The sequence below is a fragment of the Phyllobates terribilis genome, unplaced genomic scaffold (genome assembly GCF_046119375.1).
Source record: "Phyllobates terribilis strain yellow unplaced genomic scaffold, ASM4611937v1 Scaffold_694__1_contigs__length_805567, whole genome shotgun sequence".
In the NCBI taxonomy this organism is placed as follows: Eukaryota; Metazoa; Chordata; class Amphibia; order Anura; family Dendrobatidae; genus Phyllobates; species Phyllobates terribilis.
Window position 1 is genome coordinate 520,302 of NW_027363454.1, and position 23,231 is coordinate 543,532.

The following is a 23,231-nucleotide window of genomic DNA, read 5'->3' on the forward strand; positions in this document are numbered from 1 at the left end:
TATTGAATTTGCAACCTGATGGAGGTTAGTATAGATGGACTAATAGAACAAGTCCCACACACTGCTAGAAGCCGAAATATTTTTTCAGAGCTAGATGCAGAAAAAAATTATATTGAATTTGCAACCTGATGGAGGTCACTATAAATGGACTAATAGAGCAAGTCCCACACAATGCTACAAGCTGAAATATTTTTTCTGAGCTAGATGCAGAAAAAAATTATATTGAATTTGCAACCTGATGGAGGTCAGTATAGATGGATTAATAGAACAAGTCCCACACACTGCTAGAAGCCGAAATATTTTTTCAGAGCTAGATGCAGAAAAAAATTAGATTGAATTTGCAACCTGATGGAGGTCAGTATAGATGGACTAATAGAACAAGTCCCACACACTGCTAGAAGCCGAAATATTTTTTCAGAGCTAGATGCAGAAAAAAATTTGATTGAATTTGCAACCTGATGGAGGTCAGTATAGATGGACTAATAGAACAAGTCCCACACACTGCTAGAAGCCAAATATTTTTTCAGAGCTAGATGCAGAAAAAAATTATATTGAATTTGCAACCTCATGGAGGTTAGTATAGATGGACTAATAGAACAAGTCCCACACACTGCTAGAAGCCGAAATATTTTTTCGGAGCTAGATGCAGAAAAAAATTATATTGAATTTGCAACCTGATGGAGGTCAGTATAGATGGACTAATAGCACAAGTCCCACACACTGCTAGAAGCCGAAATATTTTTTCAGAGCTAGATGCAGAAAAAAATTAGATTGAATTTGCAACCTGATGGAGGTCAGTATAGATGGAATAATAGAACAAGTCCCACACACTGGTAGAAGCCGAAATATTTTTTCAGAGCTAGATGCAGAAAAAAATTAGATTGAATTTGCAACCTGATGGAGGTCAGTATAGATGGACTAATAGAACAAGTCCCACACACTGCTAGAAGCCGAAATATTTTTTCAGAGCTAGATGCAGAAAAAAATTAGATTGAATTTGCAACCTGATGGAGGTCAGTATAGATGGACTAATAGAACAAGTCCCACACACTGCTAGAAGCCGAAATATTTTTTCAGAGCTAGATGCAGAAAAAAATTATATTGAATTTGCAACCTGATGGAGGTTAGTATAGATGGACTAATAGAACAAGTCCCACACACTGCTAGAAGCCAAAATATTTTTTCAGAGCTAGATGCAGAAAAAAATTAGATTGAATTTGCAACCTGATGGAGGTCAGTATAGCTGGACTAATAGAACAAGTCCCACACACTGCTACAAGCTGAAATATTTTTTCAGAGCTAGATGCAGAAAAAAATTAGATTGAATTTGCAACCTGATGGAGGTCAGTATGGATGGACTAATAGAACAAGTCCCACACACTGCTAGAAGCTGAAATATTTTTTCAGAGCTAGATGCAGAAAAAAATTATATTGAATTTGCAACCTGGTGGAGGTTAGTATAGATGGACTAATAGAATGATGCTATGCCCAAAAGGTTTTACTTCACTAGGTGCAGTACAAAAATTTGTATTCTATACACAGGTAGTGTAGCTTGTAACACAGATAGGCTACTCCACTGACTAACACACTCTGCAATAGGCCAAAAAGGATTTGCTTTGCTAGATTTAGCCAAATGCTGTGAAAAAAGCTTGCACAGCACTGGCACAGACCTGCCTGGCAAAAAGTGATAGGAAATGATGTAACTTAGTCCTGAAAAGGACTGCAATTACAATTAGTCTTTACTCTCAACCTATCTATTTAAGAGCACAGACCTGCCTGATAAAAGTCGTATGAAATGATGTAACCTAGTCCTTAAAAGGACTGCAATCAGAACTATTCCCTACTCCCAAGCTATCTGTAGATTTGTGCGAAAATTGGCTTGAAATTAACACTGAAAGTATAGCGCACACAGCAACAGCGGTGCCGTCTAACACGCAGCTGCAGCAGTGAGAAAATGGTGGCGACGGGGAAAATGGCTGGGTCTTATAGAGCAAGGACATGTGACATACACTGCCAATGACACATGCCCTTGCTTGTGTGAAAAAAAGCACTTCGCTCCGTGTGTGCGCTGCTGATAGGCTGACAGATTGCACATCCCCACTGTAAATGCGGGAAAGAAAAAAAAAATGGAGATCTTCATTATTCGTGCAGAGATCCATCCCCTGCCCCTCCCCCCGCCCCGCTGTACACTCAAACTGCGTATTAAGATTAATTTTCAGCATTACTGAGAAAAAATCCAGTTATGATTTTGGTGCACGAACAGTTATCGAACATAACCTCGAACAGCCGAATTTTTTTCAAATCGTTCGTGTTCGCCGAACGGCTCGAACACCGCCCAAAACAGCTCGAATTTGAGATTGGCGAACAGTTCGAGTCGAACACCGCTCATCTCTACTTTTATCTACGCAACAGGACTTTCTTCTATGAAAAATAACATCTGGATATTTACCTTTGCCATAAAGTTGGAGTACATTAAGGACTCTTGAACTATACTGTATACTGACTAATCATCTAAAGCATATACAGAATGGGAGGAATAGAGCTAAGCAACAGTACATGTGAAAAAGACTTAGGTATACTAATAGATCATAGACTGAACATGAGTCAACAGTGTGATGCAGCAGCAAAAAAGGCAAATACAATTCTGGGATGTATTAACAGAAGCATACAGTCTAGATCACGTGAAGTCATTATCGGTCTTTACTCCTCTTTGGTCAGACCTCATCGGGAATACTGTATACAGTTTTGGGCACCACATTTTAAAAAAGACATAGACAAACTGGAGCAAGTTCAGAGAAGAGCGACCAGAATGGTGACTGGTCTGCAAACCATGTCCTATGAGGAACGGTTGCAGGATTTGGGAATGTTTAGCTTGCAAAAAAGAAGACTGAGAGGAGACTTAATAGCTGTCTACAAATATGTCAAGGGCTGTCACATTGTAGAAGGATCATCTTTATTCTCATTTGCACAAGGAAAGACTAGAAGCAATGGGATGAAACTAAATGGGAGGAGACACAGATTAGATATTAGAAAAAACTTTTTGACAGTTAGGGTGATTAATGAGTGGAACATGCTGCCACGAGAGGTGGTTAGTTCCCCTTCAATGGACGTCTTCAAACAGAGGCTGGACAGACATCTGTCTGAGATGATCTAGTGAATCCTGCTTTGAGCAGGGGGTTGGACCAGATGACCCAGGAGGTCCCTTCCAACTCTACCATTCTATGATTCTATGATTCTATGATTCTATGATATTATTATTATGGACTCTTTTTTTTTTTTTTTTTTCCAAAATCATTTTTATTACAGTTTGTCAATGGTACAAAATAGCAAAATAACAAAATAACATCATAAGAGCACAAAATCAAAATCAAACATAAGCCCCCAATATAGATACATCCACAAAATGCAGTACAGCCATCTATCATGTATATCAAATGACTCTAGTAGTGTCCTGAAAGATATCGAATGAAGGTTCCTCCGCTATCACCACAAACAATAAAACCACTTCTATATCTTTAAGATCCCCAGAGTACCATTCAAGTCTTCTAGTAGATACCAGTTGGAATTTTTAAATGGAAGGACCGTACGAACCAACTCGTCCGGGGTCAGATGCAAAATTTTGAAGGCTCTCCACGTATTAAAAAAAATTTCTGTCAAGATATCCTTGTTTCTCTCAGTTTCCATCCTCTCAGTCAATATGTTGTCTTTCAGCATTGTTACTAAGTCTGGGATCTTGGGGCATGCCCCACTCAGCCAGTCCCTTAAAATAAGTTTCTTAGCTGTTATAGCTATAATGTGCAATAATCTAGCTTCTTTTCATCTCCAAATTTTTTCCGCCGGGAAGTGTAACAGCCATGTCAAGGGGTCGTGACCTATGTCATTATTATAAATATCTTGTGTTGCCGTAATAACACGTCTCCAAAAACCCTGAATAGCTGTACAAGTCCACAGGCCATGAATCATATCTGTCTTAGGGGTGTCACATTTTGGGCAACTTTGTAACCTATCAGGTGCTTGTGGTGTTGGTGGTATGGTAAAGCCAAATATCGCTCTATACATGATACGGAATTGCATGTTCCTCCACTTTTCATTAGGTATATACTTTCTCACTAATTCCCAGCCTTTAAGTATTTTGTCCTCCAGATCTTCAGTTTAAATCAATCTCTCCCAACCTTTAAATCTCTTATCAACGCCCTCAAATGAGGTTATGTCTTTCAATCGTTTGTATAAGTAAGAGATTGTAACGCATTCCATCGAGACATCCTTCAGCTGGTTTAAGACATGGAACTGTAGTTGTCCATATTGCATCAACTGCATGGCCGATAGACCGTACTTCTCTAACACTTCCGACCCACGTAACCATCTTTTCTTAGTCACATGTAACAGGTCACCCATCCTCTGAATGCCCCTAACTCTCCATTCCTTGAATAGAATGTTCTCCCTTCCCATTTTAAAGCCGATATGGGCCCAGGGATTCAAATATTTTGAAACCCTCCACGCCAACTTAAATTTCTTTCGGACCGCTTCCAGCACATCGCTGTGTCTCTGTATATCAATGAGTGTTTCAAAGACTGCGGAATGTCAGACCAAGAGGCATGAAGGAGACTAACCGGGTCCCATGGTCTACATAGTTCCACCTCATCTTCATAGTTAGAGTGTTTGCTAGATTTCTTTAGCCAGTCTAGCACATGTCGGGAAAGACAAGCCAAATTATATCCCCTAATATCCGGGAGTCCTAACCACCCCCTGTCTTTGGGAAGCGTCAGGGTATCAGTTCTTATTCTCGCTCTCTTTCCTCTCCATAAGAATCTCGTGAATGCTACATTGAGTCGTTTGATGTCTGTATATCGGAGGAGAAGAGGGATCGTCTGTAGTGGGTACAGCAGTCTCGCTAAACTAATCATCTTTATCAGATGACACCTCCCCAATAGAGACAATGGGAGGTTTTTCCACTCCTCCAACTCTTTCTCTATCTTGGCAATTAACGGGCCAAAGTTCAGAGAATACACAGAGCTCGCAGACCTCCCCAGATAAACCCCTAGATATTTTATGTGGTCACGTCTAACCTTAATACCTCCTATCCGGTCCACCAACCTCTCATGATGGATGTTGCGACCTGACTCACCCAGTCTGAGCAGCTCACATTTAGATTTGTTTAGTTTGAAGCCAGAAAAGGAGCCATAGACTTCAAGCTGTGCAAGCAGGTTGCCCATATCTCTTCCCGGTCTATTTAAAAATAATATTACATTGTCAGCAAATAAAGCTGATTCAACAGTTCTTTGCCCTACTCGTATTCCTTCAAATGCATCGCCATCATTGAGGAATCGAGAAAAAGGTTCAATTGCCAGGTTGAAAAGCAAAGGAGACAAGGGACATCCCTGGCGTTTTCCCTTCTCCAAGGGGAAGGCTGCAGACAGAAAGCCCGGGGTGTTCACCTTCGCTCTTGTGTTAAAGTATAGTGTTTTTAGAAAGGTACTAAAGGACCCGAGAAAGCCAAAGGCATCCAAAACCATATCAAGCCATGCCCAACTTACATTGTCAAACGCTTTTTCGTCGTCCAACAATAGTAATGCCGGTGGATCATCCCTGCATAACCTCCCCCTTCCCACCTCATCCAGGATCAATATAGCCTTCCTAATATTACCCACTGCCGACCTTCCCTTTATAAACCCCGATTGTTGGCTCCCGATAAGCCGTGGCATAATTTGTGCCAGACAGTCTGCCATAATCTTGGGCAGAATCGTGAGATTCTGATTGATTAGTGAAATGGGTCTATAACTGGAGGGATCGGTTGCTACCCTTTCTCCTTTCGGGAAAAGTTTAATATATGCCATATTGGTTTGATCAGACAGGCGCTCACCCCTCAAGATCTTATTAAAGTAAGGGACCATGCAGGTGGCAACTTTATCATTAAGCGCTTTATAATATTCCCCAGTGAACCCGTCAGGACCCGGAGCCTTGTGGGAACCCAGGTTTTTTATCGTCTCAAGGACCTCTTCTTGGGTTATTTCTCTATTTAACCCCTCAAGTTCTCCCTCTGCTAAGTTTGGTAATTTTACTTTTTTCAACCAGTCCTCCCTTCCCTCTCTTGGCCCTAGATTGTCTTTGTAGAATTCTGAATAGTATTTTCCCAGTAGATTGTTTATCCCCCTTGGAGTGGATTCTAAAGTACCATCCTTCTTTTTCAAAGATGTTATTGCCGTATGCGGCCTCTTTCCTCTGGCTAAATTGGCTAAAATTTTTCCTGCTATATCCCCGTATCTATATAAATCAACCTCCCATTGGGCTTTCCAAAATAGCTCTTTTTTCTTGGCCCATGCGTCAAATTTTTGTTTAGCTGTCACCCACTGGGATTTCAAGTCCAACGTTTGTAGATTTTTCAATTGAGTGTACGCCTTCCTGACGGCCTCGCTAGCAGTTTTAAACTGCTCATTGGCCTTACATTTCTGTGTCTTTGTGTAGGCTAGGATTTTACCTCTCATTACGGCCTTACTCGTTTCCCAAAATAACCGTGGATCAGACCTGTGAGCTTCATTGTCTAATGAGAATTCAGTCCACCATTCCCCTAATAATTTGTCAAAATTCCCGTCTCGTCTAAGATATGACGAGAAGCGCCACAGATAATCTGTCCCTCTTGGCGATGAATCTGTCAATTGTAGAGTGACTGGATTGTGGTCTGAAATAGCCATGTCTTCTATGGTCACATCTTCTACTCTATCTATCGGCACCCCCCCCAGTAAGAACATGTCTATACGTGACCACTAATCATGCGGGTGAGAATAATGTGTGAATTCACCACGATATAGGGGATGATACATTCTCCACACATCCCCCAAGCATAAGCAGGAAATCAAATTGTGGAGTAGTCCCGACCCCTCCTGGAACTCCTCGTTTTGGGCAACACAGAGTCCATGACGTCCTCCCCTTCTTCTATCTTCTAAGCTAGATACTACTGTATTGAAGTCACCCCCAAAATTTTTGTATCCTCTCCATCTTCCAGGACCAACTTTTGAATGTATGTAAAGAAGTCTTTCTGGGCCGAGTTAGGGGCATAAATATTATAGAGACTTAGTCTACCTGACGGACTATCCAGTACCAGGTGTATCAGGCGTCCCCCATCGTCCCTGACCTCAGAGAGGATTTTGTGTTGGAAGGCCCTGTTGACCAGAATTAGCACGCCTGCTTTCCTCCCTTCCGCCCCAGAGCCATATACTGCCCTACCCACATTCTATGCATTCTAAACATTTCATTTTGGGACAAATGAGTTTCCTGTAACATGGCAATATCAGCGTTAAGTCTCTTCAGATGTCGCAATATCATTGATCTTTATTCCGGGGATCTTAATCCTTTAACGTTCCAGGTTATAACCTTAACCATGTTCTTTGTTATATAGTGAGATTAGGTGATGGTACTCTCTAACTGGGTAAGCATAATTTGTGGTATAACAGCACATTATAATTTGAGACGACGTTGCATTAAGTGGATCGCGCTCTGAAAACTCTTTATACAACAACAGTAAAAACCATTCCCATTTCCCCCCCTTGTAAAAATACCCTCCCCCTCCCCTCAACAATTATCCCTCTAAATATTCGACGTAAACGAACTTCCATATACTGACAGGTAACCTCCTTTCTCTCCCGCCCAACGGCTTATGAACAAAGTTTAAAGTGTAGCAACCGTCTTTGCATATACATAGCGCCTCTCCTCAACCCCTGTTCCAATCCTCCAAATGCTCAAGAAGTCATCCAATAGTGTAGAATAGAGTCCACGGAGGAAGGAAAAGAGGGAAAAGATTAAAAAAAAAGGGGAAGAAACCCCAAGAAAAACAGCTTAATGTTACCAGTGAGAGACAGACTTAGCACAAATCTTCACTGTCTTGAATAGGCAAAGGTTCAGAAGCGATTGAGTGCTGACCTCATGTGGGCCCACTGTAGTTTGTGCCCCCCTTTTCTTTCGGGGACAAGGTTTGGACACCTCCTCCCGATGACTAGGGCAAGATTTCACCATGCCGGGGCCCAGGCGATCGGGAGTCTGCATCACGGCAAGGTCCGGAGACCCCGACGGTCTAATTTCATCCGATCTGGGAGATATGTGATTACTTCTATCCGCAGGCTCTCTTTGCGTGAGATGTCTTAGCGCTTCCTGGGGATCACGCTGCACTTTAAGCCTGCCATCAGGGCCTCTATATTTAAGCACTGCAGGGTACAGGAGTTGGAGACGGATGTTCCTCTTGTACATGATGCTACATGCCGGGCTAAAAGCTTTTCTCAACTTGGTAACCGCCACAGAAAAATCTCCAAAAATCAGGATCCTATGCTCTCCAATCAATACTGGACGTCTCATACCCTTAAAGGTGCGCAAGATATTTTCTTTGTCTTTATAATCAAGGTAGCGCACAATCACTTGTCTTGGTCTTGACTGGAGGGAGGTGCGGTTCTTTTCACGCATCTGAGACTCAGAATTGTTGATTTTGCTGGAATCTGGTCTTGTCGCTGGAGGCATGCCAACTCTGTGGGCTCTTTCTACCTTGCATTTGTGCGAAATCCCTAAGGCACGAGAAATTTCAATTTTCAGATGTCATTTAGTGCCCCATTTGGTATAGATTCAGGCAGCCCTATGATTTTCAGGTTGATGCGTCTCGAGCGGTTCTCCAGATCCTCTAGTTTGTCTTTAGTGTAAGCTGACTGTTGGAGAAGATCAGAGACTTGGTTCTCCAGTTGTGACACCCTGTCCTCCGAATCAGATAACCTCTGTTCTAAGGTATGGAGTCTGGATTCATGCTGGTCAGATATGATTTGCAAGCCCAGCAGAGCCTCTTTCATCACCTCTCTGATTGTCTCCCTGAGATCTTCTGCTAGGTAGTGTGATGCTTCCTGTGCCAGCTTTTTATAATCTAGTGGGGGCATAGTGTGACCAGGTGAGGGTACTTCTTCGTCTCCTTCACTACACTCCCCTCCACTGGCTGCCACATCTATGCTACTGTCTGTGCTTACGGAACCCTCCAGCTTCTTCTGCTGTCGTTGTCCCCGCGTTGTGTCCCTCTGCTTCCCGCCCGCCGCCATCTTGGCGGTTACCTTCTGCCGCTGGGGCTGAGGAGACGAGGTTCCGTGCTCGCTCCCGGTGTTGCGGAGTCACCTCTCCATGCGTCCCTCCTTTGCTGCCGGTGACGCTGCCTTCTTAGAGCTCATTTTGAGCGTTGTGGCATCGGTGCGTGGTGCGATGTTGCTGTTTAACCGCCACGGGGGCTGGGAGCTCAGACGCATCCCTGTCAGAGCCGGAACCGGAAGTCTGTATGGACTCTTTTTAATCTTGTGTACCTTTATTTATCCTATGGAAAACTGATATTTTGTGAAATTGTGCTGTTAACTTGTGCCTATTAATATCACTATGTTCTTAATATCACATTTTACTTCTTTTTGAGGTTATCATTTTACTTATTCCTTTTTTGGGTCTATATAACTTACCATATTGTAAGTAGCGCGATAGATTCAGTAGTTTTTCACAGTTAATTTATGTTTAAAGGAGGGGGGCAATCACTTTTTCACACAGGTCCCTGTAAGTTCGGATTTCTTTTTCCCTTAATAATAAAGACCTTTATTTAAAATAGCATTTTGTCTTTACTTGTGTTATCTTTGTCTAATATTTACATTTGTCTTGTGATCTGAAACATTTAAGTGTTAAGGCCCTGTCACACATAACGAGATCGCTAGCGAGATCGTTACTACGTCACAGTTTTGAGATCGCTGGAGAGATCGTTCGGGAGCCGTCAAACATGTAAACTTGCCAACGATTTCGGCCGCCCCAGCGATCTAACTAACGATCTCGTTGGTCGCTGGGACGCTGTCACACAGCAGCTATTTCAACGATCCACACTCAACGATACACACTTTGAGGGACTGTACTGTGACAGAAAGGCGTACATAAAATTACCTTTCCGCGCCCACTCATCTTCGATTGGTGGACGCTACTGCGTTCTGATTGGCCGGGGGTTTTTAAAAAGGCGACGTTGGGGCAATTCCGCTCCCTTGTTCCTATCTGCGCTTTGCTTTCGGATCGTAGCAGTGTTCTCCGGGCAAGTTTCGTCCATCTGGGATTTGTTGAAGCCTTGTCAGCGTCCTGATTTTTGGATCCTAGTTGCGATCTACTGCTGTGATTCCATTCATTTGTGGATTTTCTTCAGCTGTGACTGAACATTGACTTTTGGGTTTTTCAGGCACTGTATTGCTTTGTTTCCACGGTAAGTTATTTTAGTGGATTTTTATCACACTCAATAAGTATATATTTGCTTATATATTGGAGGCCATTTTTAGTCAGCAAATGGTGTGTAGTACTTTTTACTTTGTTTGAAAATGTTTCATGTATGCTCACTGTATTGCTATCCTTTTCAGATGGCTTTCAAAAGTGAAGAGTTTGTGAGGGAAATGATTGACCTCTACCGCTCCCTGCCGTGCCTTTGGCAAATAAAATCAACAGACTACTGCAATAGAGAGAAAAAGAGGGAGGCCTACCAGCAATTGATTTCCCTCTTTAAAAGGCATGGCCCCAACGAGAAGGTGGATGAAGAGCTGGTGAAGAGAAAGATCCAGGGTCTACGTACCGTATATAAGAAAGAACTCAACCGGGTGGAGAAATCAAAGAAGTCAGGTACCGGCACAGATGAGGTTTATGTGCCGACATTATGGTATTATGATTTGCTTGCCTTCACCCGTGACCAGGAGCTACCTCGGCGAATGGTGTGTACGATACGGCAGACCCCGGAAGAAGACCCCGACATACGGACTGACTCCCCTGTTGAAGATGTAAGTACCTTCTTTGCTTCCCTGTAAATAGCATTTATACTTTCAATGTACATGCCCTAGTTTAGCCGCCCCTCATATTTGTTTTTTAGTGCACGTGTACCCATGCTGGTCATAACATACCTGCTGGATGTTGTAACCAAATCTTAACTTTATTTTTGTGTTCCCACAGCACCATTGGCAAGATGACGACATCTCGGCTACGGAACGTGGTATGGAGGAGGCGAGTGTTATGTCAAGGAATGAGGAACCTATGGCATCGGTGAATGAAGACCCTATGGCCTCTACAAGTGAAGACCTTGTGCCTCGGCGACAGAGAAAATCAAGGAAAAGAAAGGCCAGCTTGCCGCCATCGCCAGATCTAGTATCTCTGGCGAACAAGATTCTACTTCTGCAGACCCAGGCCAAGCGGGACAGCTTTGCAACATATGCTGGCGAGAGACTACAGAGGCTGGATGACCGACAGAGGGCGCATGCAGAAAGGGTCATGTTTGAGACTTTAAATAAAGCGGCAGCCGGTGAACTTAATGAAACGTCTACTGTACATACTCTGATTGACCCTGGCCATTTTCAACAACATTCTTGGACCCATAGGCCGGACCCACTTCACAGCACACCAGTGCAGAGGATCCGGCGTCCACAAAGCCTTGCCCCCCCCCCACAGTATCCCATGTGTTCTGATTCTTTTGTTTCCCCCAGGCACGGATACACAAATACAGGTAATCGATATGAAGAACTGTAGTGATGTTTCATTTCAATTTTTTTTTATCATTTTGTAAATATTGTTAATTTAATACTTATTTAAATTGTTAAAATTGTTTATATTTTTGTTTGTTTATAAAAACAAGGTTTATTGTCCTCTTTTTTAACTTTACCCCTGCCCTCTGATCTCACCCTGATTGAAATAAAAATGTTTTTTGGTTGCCTTATTTTCTGCTTTACCTCTTCCCGAGGGTGGGACCCCTCACCCCTGCCCTCCGATCCCTTCCCAATCTCCGTTCCCTCCCCTCCATTCTCTACCGTCTATTCCCATCCCTGCTCTCCGCTGGTGATCACCTCCTCCCCTTCTCCTCCTCCGGCTCCAGGCTTTATCACCTGTCTTCTGTCTTTTCCCTGTGTCCTCTGGTCTTCTTCACAGCTGGTTTTCTTCCCCTCCTCTTCCTACTTCCCTTCTTTTAGTCTTTGGGGTCATAGTCATGGTGCACGGTATGGCAATGATCTGCCATACCATGCACTATGAGTCTGACTCAGATTATAGGTTGTATATATTAGATTCTTGATAGGGCGTTGATCCAGGGAACTAGTCTGATTGCCGTATGTGTAGTCAGGAAGGAATTTTTTTTCCCAAAACGGAGCATGGTTTTTTTTTGCCTTCCTCTGGATCAACATGTTAGGTCTTCCTTATAGTTTTCATACTATGTTCCTATTCTTTCCTCTTCTCTCTTCTTCTTGAATTAGCTGGCATCTGTGAAAGCCGACTTCAGACGGCTTTCCTGCCCCCACACAACTTCAGCTAATAATATCAATAAGTAGGCGGCAATGAAAGCCGACTTCAGACGGCTTTCCTGCCCCTACACTACTTCAGCTGATAACATCAATTAGTAGACAGCTATTAAAGCCGACTTCAGACGGCTTTCCTGCCCCCACACAACTTCAGCTGATAATATCAATAAGTAGGCGGCAATGAAAGCCGACTTCAGACGGCTTTCCTGCCCCTACACTACTTCAGCTGATAACATCAATTAGTAGACAGCTATTAAAGCCGACTTCAGACGGCTTTCATGCCCCCACACAACTTCAGCTGATAACATCAATTTGCAGGCGGCTATTAAAGCCGACTTCAGACGGCTTTCCTGCCCCTACACAACTTCAGCTGATAACATCAATAAGCAGGAGGGTGTGAAAGCCGACTTTGGAGTGGGCTTTACTGCCCCTGCACTGCTTGTTTTAGGCAGTATCACACAGGATAGGATTAGATACACAACCCGTCAGGCAGTATCACACAGGATAGGATTAGATACACAACCCGTCAGGCAGTATCACACAGGATAGGATTAGATACACAACTCTTTAGGCAGTATCACACAGGATAGGATTAGATACACAACCCTTTAGGCAGTATCACACAGGATAGGATTAGATACACAACTCTTTAGGCAGTATCACACAGGATAGGATTAGATACACAACCCTTTAGGCAGTATCACACAGGATAGGATTAGATACACAACCCGTCAGGCAGTATCACACAGGATAGGATTAGATACACAACCCTTTAGGCAGTATCACACAGGATAGGATTAGATACACAACCCGTCAGGCAGTATCACACAGGATAGGATTAGATACACAACCCATCAGGCAGTATCACACAGGATAGGATTAGATACACAACTCTTTAGGCAGTATCACACAGGATAGGATTAGATACACAACCCTTTAGGCAGTATCACACAGGATAGGATTAGATACACAACTCTTTAGGCAGTATCACACAGGATAGGATTAGATACACAACCCTTTAGGCAGTATCACACAGGATAGGATTAGATACACAACCCGTCAGGCAGTATCACACAGGATAGGATTAGATACACAACCCTTTAGGCAGTATCACACAGGATAGGATTAGATACACAACCCGTCAGGCAGTATCACACAGGATAGGATTAGATACACAACTCTTTAGGCAGTATCACACAGGATAGGATTAGATACACAACCCTTTAGGCAGTATCACACAGGATAGGATTAGATACACAACCCGTCAGGCAGTATCACACAGGATAGGATTAGATACACAACTCTTTAGGCAGTATCACACAGGATAGGATTAGATACACAACCCTTTAGGCAGTATCACACAGGATAGGATTAGATACACAACCCTTTAGGCCGTATCATACAGGATAGGATTAGATACACAACCCGTCAGGCAGTATCACACAGGATAGGATTAGATACACAACTCTTTAGGCAGTATCACACAGGATAGGATTAGATACACAACCCTTTAGGCAGTATCATACAGGATAGGATTAGATACACAACCCGTCAGGCAGTATCACACAGGATAGGATTAGATACACAACTCTTTAGGCAGTATCACACAGGATAGGATTAGATAGACAACCCTTTAGGCAGTATCATACAGGATAGGATTAGATACACAACCCGTCAGGCAGTATCACACAGGATAGGATTAGATACACAACTCTTTAGGCAGTATCACACAGGATAGGATTAGATACACAACCCGTCAGGCAGTATCACACAGGATAGGATTAGATACACAACTCTTTAGGCAGTATCACACAGGATAGGATTAGATACAAAACCCTTTAGGCAGTATCATACAGGATAGGATTAGATACACAACCCGTCAGGCAGTATCACACAGGATAGGATTAGATACACAACCCGTCAGGCAGTATCACACAGGATAGGATTAGATGTAACAAAGTGTAGACAATAGTGGATATAAACTAATTTTTTTTTATAAAAATATAAAAAATATAACCAACCAAATAATATCAACTACATAACAAAAAATAAGTTATTGGCTGCCGTGACGGTCATGGGCTGCCACAAATCTTGCCAGCATCACTCCGTGCTGGTGGATCTCTTCACTCAGTCTCCGTTGTGACGCCAGGAGATCTTGTAGTGTTGGGATTTCTACGGAGGTAATTGTTAAACTTAAAAGTCCAATAATTCTGTACATTCATCAAATTAAGGCTATGTGCCCACGATGCACCACTCCCGGGTACCATCTGCACATTAGAACGCGCTAATTACGCAAGTACAGATGCAGTATTGCGGAATTGGCGCATTATAATGCAAGTCAATGGCGGCGCAAAACAACCACCTTATGCAAAATAATTGGTAGTGCTGCGTTTTTTTCCGCAATGATAATGTGCAGCGGAAATTTCCGCAGCATGTGCACAGCACATGCGGATTATCATTGGGGAACATGGCAGACCTTCTACCATGCGCTTTTAATGCGTTTCCACAGCAGCAAAAACGCTGCAGAAACACCTTAAAAAACGCATCGTGGGCACACAGCCTATGAGGTACATGTTTGGTATTTAACACTTACGGTTTTCAGGTTGCTCGGATGATGACGAGCTTAAGGACCACCCGGATCCCCTGGCACCACCGGCTAGAGAAAGACACAACACTTAATAGTACATGACAGCCCTATACTTTCCAAGTTGTATGGACCGTATTTTATGTCAAAGCATTACCGAAAGATGAAGCTGCACCTATATCACGGAGTGATGCTGGCGAGCTGGCAGAGGAATGCTGCTGGGGCTCCAGGGCTGGAGGTGACTCCCTTGGGGGCTCTGGGGCTGCAGGCGCTGGAAAACAAATAACATTAGATACCTAAGGTGATTGCAGTTGTAACTAATGTGCTGCCATATATTGTGTTAACATATTTTAAAACCACTCACCACGGCGGGGCAGGGTCCGTGACCGGATGCTGACGATTCGGTCGGCAGACCTATATTTCAGGTCCGCCAGCTTTTTACGGATTTGGGTAGCAGAGCGCTGCACCCCAAATCTGCGGACCAGGCCCCGACCGATCCTCTGCAGCACCGCCTGTTTATGGAGCACTGGATGCTCAGAGTGAGAAATCAGGGACGGGGCAAAAACTTTTTCACACCACTGTATATAGTGTATAGGTATAGAGTACATAGTAATATAGTATACAGTGTATGTGCATCTGTATAGTGTATCTGCATCTGGCAAAACGAGCTCTGATTAATATTAGTACCAAGATGAGTCCTTTATAGATTTATACATGTCATCATTTTATCATGTTTAACAGAGAGATATCTCTAAATAAATATTTATTCCAAATTATATAATGAATTTCTGTAGGAGATATTGCTATGCTAGTCCTGGGCTTCTCTCTTCTCTTATGACATCATCGGCTTCTCTCTTATGACATCATAGCCTTCTCCTATATGACACAGCTGGATCCTCCACATGCACCAGTTGCAGCCGATCACTTGAGCAGAGCAGTCTTCTTCCCAGCGGATGTTTCCCCTTAGATGCCAAACAAGACCAGCATTTTCTCCGTGTAACTGATGGAAGATTGTGATTGACTAATCTCAGACTCAGCAGAAAAAGTTCATCACAAAGTCACAGGTAAATATCAATAATCCAGTTCTATGTTTTTACTATGTATTTACTTATATATAAGGTGAATGTGTTTATACAGTGTATAAGAATGTGTATATATGCGTGTAGTGTATATAAGGTGGATGTGAAAATATGAAGATATGTAGGTGTAGCATATATAAAGTCTATGTGCATTAGTATGTAGTGTATATATGGTAGGTTTGTGTATATAGATATAGAGTATCCAATATACAGTGTACATGCATTTGCATATAGAGTATATATGGTAGGTTTGTGTATATAGATATAGAGTATCCAATATACAGTGTACATGCATTTGCATATAGAGTATATATGGTAGGTTTGTGTATATATAGTATATAGGTATAGAGTATACAGTGTATGTTCATTTATCTGTATAGTGTAACTGCATCAGGTAAAATGAGCTCTGATTAATAGTGCCAGGATGAGCACTTTAAATATTTATACATTTTATCATGTCAATAATAATAATAGTAGTTATGGAGTAAATTGCCATAGTGAGTTTTTTGGGGTGAAAAAGTTTAACCGGTTCCCGACCGCCCACTGTAGATAAACGTCGGCGCTTGCCGGGCTCTGTGCAGCGCCGATGTTTAAAAACGGTGGGTGGTCTCGCAGCGCTCAGGACCCCCAGGGTCCTGCAAGCGCTGCGATTCCAGTGCAGAGCGTTAGCTCTGACAGGGAACATCATCGGGACCTGATTAGATCAGGTCCCAGTGATGTTAACCCCTTGCTGTCTTCTATATGCTGCGATCTATAGTGATCGCGGCATATAGGAGACAGCAGGAGGAGAGGGGGTCATCTTACCTCTCCGAAGACCTCCGTTTCCTTCCAGGACCTGGGGTTGCTATGGCAGCTGGAGGTCACATGACCGCCTCCAGCTCTGCCATATACGGTGTCCTGTCTGGCTCAGCCTGCAAGCTGAGCCAGACAGGAGACTGACTGAAACAGTCAGGGAAGATCTCATGTAATGTAATATATGTGTATTACATTACATGAGATCAGTGATCAGAAAAATAAAAATTAATGTCCCATACAGGGACTAAGTAAAAATGTAAAAAAAAGTAAAAAAAAAGTTTTAAACTATTAAAAAAAAAATCACAAAATAAATAAAAATAAATAAAATATTAAACCAATAAATCCGTATATTTTTACAAAACCAAAAAAAGTACACATATTTGGTATCGCCGCGTCCGAAACAACCCGAGCTATAAAACTGTCACACTAATTAACTCCTTCTGTGCACACCGTAATAAAAATAAATAAAAAACGGAACAAAAAAATATGCTTTTTCATCATATCGCCAAACAAAAAGTGGAAAAAAATGCGATCAAAAAACAAAATAGAAATAAAAATGGTACCGCTGAAAACGTCACCTTGTTCCGCAAAAAAAAAGCTGCCATACAGCTCCATCAGCCGAAAAATAAAAAAGTTATAGCGCTCAGAATAAAGCAATGCAAAAAAAATATTTTTTTCTATAAAATTGTTTTATTGTGTAAAAGCGCCAAAACATAAAAAAAATACAGTAAGTGTAGTATCGCTGTAAACGTACTGACCCCAAGAATAACGCTGCCTGATCACTTTTACCACACGCAGAACGGCATAAACAAAAACCTCAAAAAACAATTCCTGAATTGTTTGTTTTTGTTAATTTTACCTCCCAAAAAACGGAATAGAAAGCGATCAAAAAATGTCACGTTCCCAAAAATGGTACCAATAAAAATGTCAACTCGTCTCGCAAAAAACAAGCCATCACATGACTCTGTCGGCCGAAATATGGAAAAATTATAGCTCTCAAAATATGGTGATGCAAAAACTAGATTTTGCAAAAAAAGCGTATTTTAGTGTGTGACAGCTGTCAGTCATAAAAACCCGATATAAATCTGGTATCTCTGTAATCGCACCGACCCGAAGAATAAAGTAATCTAATCAGTTATATCACACTAGGAACGGCGTAAAAAATAAATAAAACCAATTCTTCACCTGCTACTGATTTGTTTATTATGTCTCCCAAAGATCCCAGTAAGGCTCTGCTCACATTTATCCTGTGCTCTGCGCTGAGCACTTACACCAGAGTTTCTGTGTAAATCTCTGAAATACGTGATTCAGCCGGAACCCATGATGGAAGATTCCCTGTAATGAGGCAGATATAGGCCACTGTGGACGCCGTCTAGCCTGGGATCCCACGGTGTCATTTGTTTTAGGCGTGCATAAAAGTGTGGTTGGCCACAGTTTTGTGCACTTCTGAAAAAAAGGACACCGCTAAACAGAGGCCAGACGGAGTCCAGAGTAACTCTGCTGCCTCATTATAGTGAATGGATCCTGCAGGGGTTTCATCTGAATTACATCACTTGGAAATTTAGATGGAAACCCCGATGTAAGTGCTCAGCCTAGAGCGCCGGATAAATGTTACGTAAAATGTTCCCAATAAAAGCTTCAACTCAGTCCTCAAAAAAAGCTAGTCCCCACTCAGGTCCGTCATCTGTTAAAAATATAAGGGACTTCCAAGTTACTGGTAGCAGAAAGGCTCTGGAAAAGCAAAATGACCCTTGCCCCCCAAAAGAAATTCAGAAAATTTTGTGCTCCCAAATCCAAATGCCTATTCTACAATAGTTTGTTCTCCAATTGTCAAATAGTGCTCCGTCCCCCCCAGATCTCGCGGTACGGCTGAGCGGTACAATACAGCCACATATGGGGTATTGCCACTTTTAGAAGAAATTGTGTGACACATTTCGGCACCATTTTTACCCATTGTCCTGTGTGAAAATGTAAAATCTGAGGGTAAAACATTTTTTTGTGGTAAAAATATAATTATGCTTTTTTCACTGCCCAATGGTATAAATTTAAAAATTAAAAAATACTCACTACTTCCCTAGATGAATTCCTTGAGAGGTGTAGTTTACAAAATGGGGTCACTTGTGGGGGTTTCTGCTGTTTTGGCATGTCAGCGACTCTTCAAATGTGACATGGCGTCTGCTGCCTATCCCAGCCAACATAGCGCTCCTTTCTCTTCCGAACCCTGCCGTACACCAAAGCAGTGGTTTTCCCCCACATATGGGGTATCGGCGTACTCAGGAGAAATTGTACAACAAATTTCATGGTGCAATTTATCCTGTTACCCTTATGATAATGCAAAATTAGGGAATGAAAAACATTTTTTATGGGAAAAATGTGAAAATTTTATTTTTACGGCTCAATATTATAAACTTCTGTGAAGCAGCTGGGGGTGCAAGGTGCTCACCACACATCTAGATAAGTTCCCTAAGGGGTCTAGTTTCCAAAATGGTGGCACTTGTGGGGGGTTTCCACTGTTTAGGCACATTAGGGGCTCCCCAAATGCGACATGGTGTCTGCTAATTATTCAAACAAATTTTACATTCAAAAAGTCAAATAGCGCTCCTTCCCTTTCAAACCCTGCCATGCGCCCAAACAGTAATTTGCCTCCACATATGGGGTATCAGCGTGTTCAGGAGAAATTGCACAACAAATTTCATGGTGCAATTTATCCTATTACCCTTATGATAATGCAAAATTAAGGGATGAAAAACGGTTTTGTGGGAAAAATGTGAAAATTTTATTTTTACGGCTCAATATTATAAACTTCTGTGAAGCAGCTGGGGGGTGCAAGGTGCTCACCACACATCTAGATAAGTTCCCTAAGAGGTCTAGTTTCCAAAATGGTGGCACTTGTGGGGGGTTTCCACTGTTTAGGCACATTAGGGGCTCCCCAAATGTGACATGGCGTCCGCTAATTATTCAAACAAATTTTACATTCAAAAAGTCAAATGGCTCTCCATCCCTTTCAAACCCTGCCATGTGCCCAAACAGTAATTTGCCTCACATATGGGGTATCGGCGTGTTCAGGAGAAATTGCACAACAAATTTCATGGTGCAATTTATCCTGTTACCCTTATGATAATACAAAATTAGGGAATGAAAAACATTTTTTGTGGGAAAAATGTGAAAATTTTATTTTTACGGCTCAATATTATAAACTTCTGTGAAGCAGCTGGGGGTGCAAGGTGCTCACCACACATCTAGATAAGTTCCCTAAGGGGTCTAGTTTCCAAAATGGTGGCACTTGTGGGGGGTTTCCACTGTTTAGGCACATTAGGGGCTCTCCAAATGCGACATGGCGTCTGCTAATTATTCAGACAAATTTTACATTCAAAAAGTCAAATGGCGCTCCTTCCCTTTCAAACCCTGCCATGTGCTCAAACAGTAATTTGCCTCCACATATGGGGTATCAGCGTGTTCAGGAGAAATTGAACAACAAATTTCATGGTGCAATTTATCCTATTACCCTTATGATAATGCAAAATTAAGGGATGAAAAACGGTTTTGTGGGAAAAATGTGAAAATTTTATTTTTACAGCTCAATATTATAAACTTCTGTGAAGCACCTTGGGGTTCAAGGTGCTCACCACACATCTAGATAAGTTCCCTAAGGGGTCTAGTTTCCAAAATGGTGTCACTTGTGGGGGGTTTCCACTGTTTAGGCACATCAGGAGCTCTCCAAACGCAATATGGCGTCTGCTAATTATTCAGACAAATTTTACATTCAAAAAGTCTAATGGCGCTCCTTCCCTTCCGAACCCTGCAGTGCGCCCAAACAGTGGTTTTCCCTCACATATGGGGTATCAGCACGCTCAAGAGAAATTGCACAAAAAAAATTGGGGTCTATTTTTTCCTGTTACCCCTGTGAAAATAAAAAAAATTGGGTCTAAAGTAACATTTTTGTGAAAAAAGTTAAATGTTAATTTTTTCCTTCCACATTCCAAAAATTCCGGTGAAGCACCTGAAGGGTTAATAAAGTTCTTGAATGTGGTTTTGAGCACCTTGAGGGGTGCAGTTTTTAGAATGGTGTCACTTTTGGGTATTTTCTGTCATAAAGACCCCTCAAAGTGACGTCAAATATGATGTGGTCCCTAAAAAAATGTTTTTGTAAATTTTGTTGGAAAAATGAGAAATCACTGGTCAACTTTTAACCCTTATAGCTCCCTAACAAAAAAAAAATGTTGGTTCCAAAATTGTGCTGATGTAAAGTAGACATGTGGGAAATGTTATTTATTAACTATTTTGTGTGACATATCTCTCTGATTTAAGGGCATGAAAATTCAAAGTTTGAAAATTGCAAAATTTTCAAAATTTTCGCCAAATTTCCGATTTTTTCACAAATAAACGCAAGTGATATCGAAGAAATTTTACCACTATCATGAAGTACAATATGTCATGAAAAAACAATCTCAGAATCAGGGGAATACGTTGAAGCGTTCCAGAGTAATTACCTCATAAAGTGACAGTGGTCAGAATTGAAAAAATTGGCCCGGTCACGAAGGCAAAAACAGGCTCTGGCGCGAAGTGGTTAACAAGGAGATATCTCTAAATAAATATTTATTCCAGATTATATAATGAATTGCTGTAGGAAATATTGCCATGCTAGTCCTAGGATTCTCTTCTCTCTTATGACATCATCAGATTCTATTTTATGACATCATCGGCTTCTCTCTTATGACCTCATTGGCTTCTCTTTTCTCTCTTATGACATCATAGCCTCCTCCTATATAACACAGATGGATCCTCCACATGCACCAGTTGCAGCCGATCACTTGAGCAGAGCAGTCTTCTTCCCAGCGGATGTTTCCCCTTAGATGCCAAACAAGACCAGCATTTTCTTTGTGAAATTGATGGAAGATTGTGATTGACTAATCTCAGACTCGGCAGAAAAAGTTCATCACAAAGTCACAGGTAAATATCAATAATCCAGTTCTATGTTTTTACTTATATATAAGGTGAATGTGTTTATACAGTGTATGAGAGTGAGTATATATGCGTGTAATGTATATAAGGTGGATGTGAAAATATGCAGATATGTAGGTGTAGCATATATAAAGTCTATGTACATTAGTATGTAGTGTATATATGGTAGGTTTGTGTACATAGATATAGAGTATCCAATATACAGTGTACATGCATTTGCATATAGAGTATATATGGTAGGTTTGTGTATATAGATATACAGTATCCAATATACAGTGTACATGCATTTGCATATAGAGTATATATGGTAGGTTTGTGTATATAGATATACAGTATCCAATATACAGTGTACATGCATTTGCATATAGAGTATATATGGTAGGTTTGTGTACATAGATATAGAGTATCCAATATACAGTGTACATGCATTTGCATATAGAGTATATATGGTAGGTTTGTGTATATAGATATACAGTATCCAATATACAGTGTACATGCATTTGCATATAGAGTATATATGGTAGGTTTGTATATATAGATATACAGTATCCAATATACAGTGTACATGCATTTGCATATAGAGTATATATGGTAGGTTTGTGTATATAGATATACAGTATCCAATATACAGTGTACATGCATTTGCATATAGAGTATATATGGTAGGTTTGTATATATAGATATACAGTATCCAATATACAGTGTACATGCATTTGCATATAGAGTATATATGGTAGGTTTGTGTATATAGATATAGAGTATCCAATATACAGTGTACATGCATTTGCATATAGAGTATATATGGTAGGTTTGTGTATATATAGTATATAGGTATAGAGTATACAGTGTATGTTCATTTATCTGTATAGTGTAACTGCATCAGGTAAAATGAGCTCTGATTAATAGTGCCAGGATGAGCACTTTAAATATTTATACATTTTATCATGTCAATAATAATAATAGTAGTTATGGAGTAAATTGCCATAGTGAGTTTTTTGGGGTGAAAAAGTTTAACAAGGAGATATCTCTAAATAAATATTTATTCCAGATTATATAATGAATTGCTGTAGGAAATATTGCCATGCTAGTCCTAGGATTCTCTTCTCTCTTATGACATCATCAGATTCTATTTTATGACATCATCGGCTTCTCTCTTATGACCTCATTGGCTTCTCTTTTCTCTCTTATGACATCATAGCCTCCTCCTATATAACACAGCTGGATCCTCCACATGCACCAGTTGCAGCCGATCACTTGAGCAGAGCAGTCTTCTTCCCAGCGGATGTTTCCCCTTAGATGCCAAACAAGACCAGCATTTTCTTTGTGAAATTGATGGAAGATTGTGATTGACTAATCTCAGACTCGGCAGAAAAAGTTCATCACAAAGTCACAGGTAAATATCAATAATCCAGTTCTATGTTTTTACTTATATATAAGGTGAATGTGTTTATACAGTATATGAGAGTGAGTATATATGCGTGTAATGTATATAAGGTGGATGTGAAAATATGC

General features: G+C 41.3%; 1 protein-coding gene across 1 annotated transcript; it reads left to right on the plus strand.

Moving 5' to 3' along the window:
• The first annotated feature begins 9,753 nt into the window (after positions 1-9,753).
• LOC141236385 (uncharacterized) lies at positions 9,754-11,698 on the plus strand. Its single transcript, XM_073668247.1, has 3 exons — positions 9,754-10,237; positions 10,389-10,799; positions 10,969-11,698. Exons 2-3 carry the CDS (start codon positions 10,389-10,391, stop codon positions 11,536-11,538), a joined length of 981 nt encoding a protein of 326 aa, XP_073524348.1. The 5' UTR covers positions 9,754-10,237; the 3' UTR covers positions 11,539-11,698.
• Positions 11,699-23,231: the final 11,533 nt, after the last annotated feature.

What these genes read in the sequence shown, in the direction of transcription:
- LOC141236385 (XM_073668247.1), top strand. Translation starts at nt 10,389, where the DNA reads ATGGCTTTCAAAAGTGAAGAGTTTGTGAGGGAAATGATTGACCTCTAC. An exon ending in CTGACTCCCCTGTTGAAGAT is followed by an intron (nt 10,800 to 10,968) that starts GTAAGTACCTTC and finishes GTGTTCCCACAG; the next exon opens with CACCATTGGCAAGATGACGA.